Source organism: Apaloderma vittatum, unplaced genomic scaffold (assembly GCF_000703405.1).
Source record: "Apaloderma vittatum isolate BGI_N311 unplaced genomic scaffold, ASM70340v1 scaffold9409, whole genome shotgun sequence".
Taxonomy (NCBI): Eukaryota; Metazoa; Chordata; class Aves; order Trogoniformes; family Trogonidae; genus Apaloderma; species Apaloderma vittatum.
The window spans coordinates 27,605-36,204 of NW_009733503.1; the positions used below are offsets into that span (position 1 = coordinate 27,605).

Here is an 8,600-nt window from a genome sequence, read left to right on the forward strand (position 1 = left end):
GTGTGATGCAAGCCAGAAAGCAAAGGTCTGAGAACCATCCCCTTAACCCGAGGCCAGGACTTGTGTTTTCCTGGCACAGTACTGAGCGGCTCGGCACTGGATCTACCTCGTGTCCACTCTCACGTTTTGGAAATTGGTTAGGATTTGTTCTCTCAATGCAGTGAACAGCTGCATTGGGAGCTGTCTTCTGCAGAACATCTGCACTCATGGGATTATTTTGTGACAGGACAATTTTAGCTGAGCCCAAAGAAACAAGAGGGAGGCAGTTTCTGGATCGGAGCCTTGCTCAGGTGTGACTGAGGAACCTGCAGAATGGGAAGAATTCAGAGGGGACATATTTTAACCCTGATGCCATGTGTGGCTTTCTCTCCCCCCTCCACCCTGCTCTGTCCCCACCCCACCAATCAGCCTATTTAACATGACAAAGAGCCTTGAGGAGCAGACGATGGTGAATATTGCAGTCCCAGGCAGGGTATAGTCAGCTATAAAGGTAACTGCCTATCTACACTTCGGGGCTACCTGAGCTTGCTGGTGAGATCTGCCCCCCCAGGTGAAGGTGGCATCTGTTAAAAGGTGGGGGAACGACCCCTTCATCTGCACACCATGTGTGCACACTTGGCTTTGCCTCCCTACCAGGCTTACCCCAGCGGGACTGGCATGGGGTACCTGGAGTTTTACTGGAACTCGGCGGGGGAGGCAGGACATGCCCCCACTTCGGCAGGGTCAGCAGGAGCCACCAGTACCAGCCAGTCTCCAGAGGCAGGAGGGAAAAGGCAGATGACAGGTAAGGTGTTTCAGCTAATTCCTGGAGCTGATCCTCAGGATATCTGTGGTCCCAGGGGAGCCACTCGCTTAATGATCTTGAGCAAATTTTCTCTTTCCATGCTTTGGTTTCCTAATGTGTGAGGTGGGCCATGTGTGATGTGGTAGGCAAGGAGGATGGCTGACCTTGGCCAGCCACACCACTTTTCCACACTACTTTCCTTTGGTTTCCTAAACCTCAACAGACTGCAAGAGTCTGGGCACTGGCAGGTGTGTGCTCCGTGCAGAAGGCCAGTGTGACAACATGGTCTCATGGAAGTTCGTGGTTCTCAGGCCAGGAATGTCTAGGCCTCCTTTTAATTGGAACCTGTCACGTGTGCTATGGAGAGAAACAAGTGCTGAAGGTAATTCTGCCCATGGCATCCCTTATCCCCTTACAAACTCCTTCTGCCCTTTCTGTGCTCATTACGATTGAACCCTGACATGCTCTGAATCATTGCACTGGGAAATTTGCTCCCTTTAAGTCCAGCATCGTTTCTCTCTTCTTCTTAAAGTTTCCCATTTTCCTCTCTCTATTTCCCACTCCTTTCTGTGCTCTTGTTACCTTGCCTTTCCCTCTTTGTAAAAAAAGTTCCTGGCCCTATCGCGGTGACATTTTCTGTTCCAGGTATTCCTCTCCCACTCCGGTGAGAGCCGATAGAACAGCTGCTGAAAGCAAGTTTTGGACCTGCCCCATTGTATGGTCAGCAGAATAACTCCATTGTAAGTTAGGAGGAGATGGAACTTTTAGAGTTTTCAAGCCGTAAGATGCTATAGAGCTACAGACTCAGGCAGAGTGACTAGTGTCTGCTTGGCAAGTGACTGCTTACCATGGAGTGTGGAGAAAGGCTTAGCTTCTCTGCATGTTGCTTGCTCCACAAAGGCACTAGGCAGAACAACTCATGCCCCAGTGGGCCTGGTGTATAGAGTTAAAACTTATCTTCAAACACTCTCATCTGTTTCCTCTATCTACAAAGAGAGCCCAGTCATGGAAGTAAAGGCCTACAGATGCCAAGTGGGAACAGCTCTGTCTGAGGTTTTCATGTTTATGTTGCACTGCCATTTGTGTTTTCTTGCTTGCTCTTTCCTTCACTTTTCTCATGGGAGGGAGCGCCTTTCTCTTGAGCTGGAGGTGGTAAATTGCATAAGGGTTTGGGACGACAGGTTAATCAGGAATGTGTGAGACCTTTAGCTTTATGGTATCCTACCGTGGTTCTTGTCTAACAAAAGACGCTCCTATTTTCTAAACTCACTCTATGCATGGTCCTTTCCTACCTGTAAGGATTTTGCTGCACAGCCAGCAGGAGTCAAGCATCCTGTGGTCCCATAGGAGATTTTAGCTTCCCTGTGCATCCAGGTCACAGATTTTCAGCTTCCTTCAGGCTCTGCAGTTTACTCCATGCACATAACACCCTCAGGCACTCGCACCTATCCTTGTAGGCAGACTCCCTTTGTAATCCTCATCGCCCTGCTCCCCAGCACCAGAAACCTACCCATTCCTCACGAGGGCGTCAGTACTTTGCACTTAACATGTTGGGGAGGCTGAGGAGGGTGTCTCAGTGGTTTTCAGAGTCAGAGCTCCCAGGGTAACTAGGAAGGAAGCTGTGAGCTCTTGGCTGGGCTCAGTAGTCAGGTGGTGTGTACTAAAAATGGCACTGCCCCTTTCACTGCACTCCCTCTCTCCTGAAATCTCAGTAGGAGGAGGGGGAATGGACCATGCAGAAGAATTTGAAGAGGAGCATCTGAAGGAAGGAGGGATGGACACATTCATCATCGAAGTTATGGGGAAGGGGGGAGACTGGCATCACAGCCCTTCAGTCAGGGCTGGCCTGAGAAGTTCTCAGCCTCTCACAGACCCCAGCAACCGGGCACCTGGCAGACAGGTGCTGGGGTAATCCCTATTGTTAGCATTTTCCTATTCAGGCAGCCTGAATGACTTTGCATCTTAGCAGCTTTTGTCTGGACTAGTAGCCCAGATTGTTTAGGAAGTTTTTCCTTTAGATCTTTATCTCAACTTTGTCCTCAGCAGAGACCCCTTAAGACATGTACCAAGACAAATGAGAAGGGGCTTGGACACCTTCCTCTGCATCCTGAATTTTGTTACTCCTGTGTCTGCTACAGGCTAATTGTCTCTTCTCACCTGTCGCATACATCCATCTTTCCTCTCTTCCTCCCCGCTTCTATGTCAAATTTCTTTCCTTAATTTTTCTCTTTGCCAGAAGCCCCCCTCAGACAAATAGGTCCCTCCACCTATAAATGTGTTTCCAGCAGTGGGATGGTTTGTGGTGGGAGCCACAGGCAGACAGGAGTGAGCCATTGATGGTCTCCACCTGCCACCTCATCATTGTAAGCACCAACTGCTCTGCCACATCATACACCTTGGTCAGAGGTTGCTTTGCCGCTATCAAGTGCCTTGAGATGCTGGGCAGGCAGTTTCAGGTGGCCCAGACACCAATCCAAAGCTGTATTTCCAGTCATGACCAGGCCTCTTTACACCACCAGGGCCTTTTGGAGGATAGTAACACTGTGAGCCAATGTGCACCATTCTCTCCTGACCCTGACTTCTCCACCTGGCAAAAAGGAGCCATAGGCATCCCAGAGGGCTGAGCTGGGAGGCTGCTTGATGTCAGTGGGCTTGTCTGTTCTCACAGATCCATGAAAGAGGGAGAGCGACACAAGCCTTTCCTTCAAGAAAGTCCCTGTCTGGCACGCAGGGAGCATGCTCACAACCACACAGTTGTGCATTATGTCTTCTATATCTTCCCCCATTGTCTCTTTATTTCTAGAAGTATCTCCAGCTTCATCCAGTTCTGGGAATTTCATCCAATTCACACCAGATTCAGCCACCAGTCCACATTCAGCATCCTCGTCCCCACAGCCTATGACTAAGAAGGCCAGAGAAGATGGCGTGGAGGGTATGAGAAAAGCCAAGAGCCGCACGGCTTTCTCCAAGGAGCAGCTGCAAACCCTGCACCAGCGGTTCCAGACCCAGAAGTACCTCAGCCCCCAGCAGATCCGGGAGCTGGCTGCCGCCCTGGGGCTCACCTACAAGCAGGTGAACACTGAGACTTTGACCCATGGTATGCCTGTCACACAGTGGCTGACTAGTCACAGAAGGCAGTGACAGGATGGAAAGATGAGTCCCCAGCAGAGAGTATAGAGGCAAAAGTGCCAGCTAACAGTTGCTTCTCTGCCTATTCATGCCCAGAGATCAGAAGCACTTCTGAGGGAGAGTTAGTGACACCTCACTGGGGCGTCCCCAGTGAGGAATCAGTTAAGAGCTGCCAACACTCATAGTAGAATTGCAAACACAGTGATGAATATGTTGTTTGCCACAAACAGCTTCTACCCAGGGTTTGACAGCACTTCACAGACTTTTTCCATGCACTGGTGAACTTCACAGAAACCCTAACATACACCAGTTCTCTGAATCCCAGAGCTGCAGCATGCTGAAAGCTATTGCCAACATTTCCCAGGGCTGTTATTGTCTAATATCTAATAATGTCCCACACTCAGCACTGCCTGGCTTCTTGACACCCGCTCCTCCCTCCATATGGGGGCATTGCTAGGTTCATATTTTGCCACCCTTCGGGGTTTCTGCCGATCTCCAGGTAGGTTGTGTAGTGAACTGGTGCTAGCTCAGATGTTGCCTTCCTAAATCAGAAGCTGCTGGGCAATGGGGCACAAGTCCAAAATCTGCCTGAAATCTGAACCTCAGAGTTGGGCATGATGGCCTGGATGTCCTGGGACTAAAACACGTTATATATGCTTCGTAGGTGCACACATGAACACGCACACACTCTATTGGTTCTGTCAGGACCAAAAACAGCGGGACAATCTGCTTCTTCCTTCAATCCACATCCTTGCAAAAGCTGCTCTCACCGTGCAGACACAGCCCTGGGGGGAAATGGCTCTGGAATTCACCAGCTTTGAATTTGGGAACTGCTGCTTACGAGCAGCAAGCCTCTCTCTTCTCTGCTCACAAGTGCTTAGGAACAGCATCTTAGAAGTCTGCCTGTGGTGCAGGGGGCTTGTAGAGACCCGGGTGGGTCTAATTTGCACCAGTCAGTCATATCTACGATGGAAATGAGTCAGTTTGTCACAGGGTCCTGTGGACACAAACCTCCCCCTCCCCCCACCATGCAGATGCACTAGCCACCTGCTGAGGCTGCTAGACAGACATCTCCCCCTTGGCAACGACCCTAGGGAGCTCTTAAAGGCCTTTATCTGCTCCTGCCCGTGTATCTGTGTCACCTGGTCACTCTTCCCCTTGTTCTTCTTGCTTGTGAATCCGATAACATTTGCTTTTCCCTCCCCTTTGCTGATTTTCTCTCCTCTCTCCCCTCCCGGACCAGGTGAAGACTTGGTTCCAGAACCGAAGGATGAAGCTGAAAAGGTGCCAGAAGCATAGCCTGTGGACTGAACGGGCTCAGTGCCTCATGCAAGTAAGAACACAGCACATGGCTCATCATGGCCCTTCTATCTGGGCAGATAAGCCCTGTGATATATTTCTTCCACAACGGCAATTTAAGCATGCAAGTGTTAGTGTACCCTGCCTTCTGGTTTGTTCAGCACAGAGGCACAGACTTGGCACGATGCTCCATGTTCTTTACGTAGCCTAGCAGTGGGCTGACTATGCCACTGAAATTCTTCAAAAGAAAATATGCTTTCCTAATTTTTTTAATATATATATGTATATTTATGAGACTGTGTATCCACCCCTGAGCTATGAGGATGAATATGGTTCTTCCTCTCCCACGCCATTGCTGCTGATCAAGAGCCAACACGAAAATGTGAAGGGGCAGAGCTCCAGTACGTGTCATGTCTGTGGGCACTGGTGGAGCAGCTATGTGTTTTGACTCACTATCTTTCCCTTGCAGAGTGGCTTCCAGCCAAGTACTTACCTGGACATGCACTCGAAATTTCACCAGAGCTACCCAATCACTGCAGCCAGCAACATCCAAACCATGCCTCCCCCCTGTCAGCACTACGGAGCAGGGCAGAACGCTTACACAATCGTGACCAGTGAGGATGGAGGAGTCTTTGGCAAAAGTGGGGGCACCTGCAGCGTCCAGCAGACAGTGGGCTTCATCGCCCAGCACAAAGTAGACTTTTACCACAGCTGTCCTGGCAGCGTAGAGTATCCAGGCACAAACACAGGTGACGGCTGTAACTTCCACCACCCAGCCACCATGGGGGCTTCTTTCCCAACTACCGGTCACCATCTCTATCACTCCTAAGCACTGTGGATGCTGGATACTTGGGCACCTGGGAATCAAGTCGTCTTCTCATCTCTCCCTTTGTTATTCATGCGCTCTCCAGCTCAGGGGCATCACGTAGCTAGAACCTGTTTTGGCATCCAAATACATACATGCAAGCATGCACGGAGACACAGACATGCAGATACCTGTTTGCCCATGCACATATATACAAGTGCCCTTACACTCACCCACTCTTCCTTACCGGCACAGACAACCACGTACCATTATAGCAAGACCCAAGATCTGTCTGCCTAGGTTATCACCCAGATCTTCTAAATTATTGTAACCTGTCTCAGAGGAGGCACAGATAGGTTTGGGGATCTCAGCTACACATATCAATGTATAGTTGTGTATACACAACACACGAAGCCATGGGCTGTGTGGAGATGTGCTGGTCACATACCTTTCACTGAGATTGGAGAAGTTACTGTCACATGCCAGGCATCCCTCTAATGGTTAGACCACCATTTCTGTAGGTCAGCCACAAGGTGTAGAATTGCTGTAGTGAAGGAAGATGTGACAAGTAGCTTGCAGAAATATTGGCAAGATGATCTTATAAGCACCAAAATGATAAATAAGGCATTTGTTCTAGTCTGTATCTCTCTGTACCTCCCCTCAAGAAAACCAATCAGTGCATTTAATTTGGAAAATAAAATATTTCTTAAGATGGATTATGTATTTTTCTGTATATTTTTCTCCACTATATGCAATACAAAATCCAGATGGAGTGTAAATAGCCACAGCAACCATATGCCATTGTTATTACTAATTTGACTCTGAAACTATAAACAGATTTTCTGTGTTATTAATGGAGCTTGAATCAAAGGATGAGGTCACTATCTACCACCCACCTGAAGAATTTCCCCTACCCAGCAGGACTGGATAAAACATAGAGGTACCATCATTTTTAAACTTAATACTATGTACGTGTCTAAGTACTTAAAATTGCATCTGTATCAAAATATATTTAATAACAGGGCACCAGTTCCCTGAGTCACAGGTTTTCTATCACTGTTTGATAATCACTGTGACTTTCTATCAATGCAGTGAAGTAGCTGTCATGGTTAAAAAAAATCAATCAGCAACAACAACAAAAACAAACAAACAAACCCCACATAAAATGAAGGTGATTGATGCGTGCAGCTGGCATAAGAAGAGGCATGCTCTTCTACCGGCAAAGCTGGTTTATGTCCCTGTGCCTTATGAGGCTGTTTGTTCCCACACTCTCATGCAGGCACTCTTTGACCCTTTGGTTGTTCAGCTACACTGTTTATAAAGTTGTACTGTGAACAGTATGACCACCATGATTTGGGGAAAAATGAGGCCATTTGGAGGGCAAATTTCAAAGTCAAATAATTTTGGATATACATTCATAGAATCATAGAACAAGTCAGGTTGGAATAGACCCTTGGGATCATCAAGTCCAACCATTGACCCTACACTACAAGGTCACCCCTAAACCATATCACCCAACACCCCATCTAAAAGACACTTGAACACATCCAGGGATGGTGACTCAACCACCTCCCTAGGCAGTCTGTTCCAGTTTCTGACCACATTTTAAAGCACAGCCCCACCCTTCACCTAAGCAAGGGCCTAAGCTTGGAAAAGAAAGACATGTTCTTGCAACCAGTGCACCATCAGAGGCGTGGGGATGGATTGAGATGATAGCTTAACTGAAAAGGTGTTGGTTAACATTTGAAGGTGGATTACAACAGCAGCAATTATCAAGGCTCTCACATGAGTGGGAGGAGTTTTTCAGTTCCTCTGGAGCCAGCGGTGCAGCTACTAATCGGAGGGCCATGAGACCTCATCGAATGCTGCTGTAGGTGAAAAAGTGGAGCTTGTGATTGCTCCTCACCAGTAATTCTCCAGAAAAGAAGTGACCTGTCATGCTCTATGCCTTCAGGGGTGCTTAGGACAGACAGGACCTTGCTGTAAAGTCCCTGAAACTGGTTACAGAAGGATGCTGGCTGTAAGAGCCACAGTTGTGATCTCCCTACTGCTGACTTTCGGCAAAGCTGTGCTAATAAACACTGCAAAATCTTGCAGTTTTGTCAAGAGACCCGCACAATTTTTCAGAGGCCATCATTCAAAGACAAAGCTTAGTGCCACAGGTGGTTCTGGAAGCGGAAAGCCTGCAGCAATGCCAACAAGAAACTTCCAGTAAGGGAGTTCATTGATGTCTGCTGTATCAGCAGCTGCATTCCCACTGCCCTGTGTAATAACAGCAGGAACGCAACTCCTGTTGGCAGCAGTCCCTCAGCCACTACGGGGTGGGATGTCCTTTCTCTTTTGGAAAAAAAAATTATTTGGATGGATCTTGAGGCTTATCTCAGGCAGCAGTCTCAGTGTTGTAATTTGTAAAAGATGTAGTGATTCAGACACAGCCCAGCTGCTAGAGACACACCCTGTCTGTGCGCAGATAGACTTCAATTAAACGTGAGAAATTAATTCTAGCTTGTTTATAAAAGATCCACAGATATGACCTGAGGGTGCTCTTCAAAAGTCTGGGCAGCATGAAGACAAGACAGTCCT

At 48.2% G+C, this 8,600-nt stretch overlaps 1 protein-coding gene across 1 annotated transcript; it reads left to right on the plus strand.

The window, feature by feature from the left end:
- The first annotated feature begins 603 nt into the window (after positions 1 to 603).
- On the plus strand, positions 604 to 6,041 carry LOC104278831 (homeobox protein DLX-1-like). Its single transcript, XM_009875927.1, has 4 exons — positions 604 to 784; positions 3,588 to 3,856; positions 5,157 to 5,246; positions 5,682 to 6,041. The coding sequence occupies exons 1-4, from the start codon at positions 604 to 606 to the stop codon at positions 6,039 to 6,041; spliced, it is 900 nt and encodes a 299-aa protein (XP_009874229.1).
- Positions 6,042 to 8,600: the final 2,559 nt, after the last annotated feature.

Coding starts and splice junctions, on each gene's coding strand:
- LOC104278831 (XM_009875927.1), top strand. CDS start 604: ATGTGTGCACACTTGGCTTTGCCTCCCTACCAGGCTTACCCCAGCGGG. Junction 3,857..5,156: donor TGGGGCTCACCTACAAGCAG/GTGAACACTGAG, acceptor CTCCCGGACCAG/GTGAAGACTTGGTTCCAGAA. Junction 5,247..5,681: donor GGGCTCAGTGCCTCATGCAA/GTAAGAACACAG, acceptor TTTCCCTTGCAG/AGTGGCTTCCAGCCAAGTAC.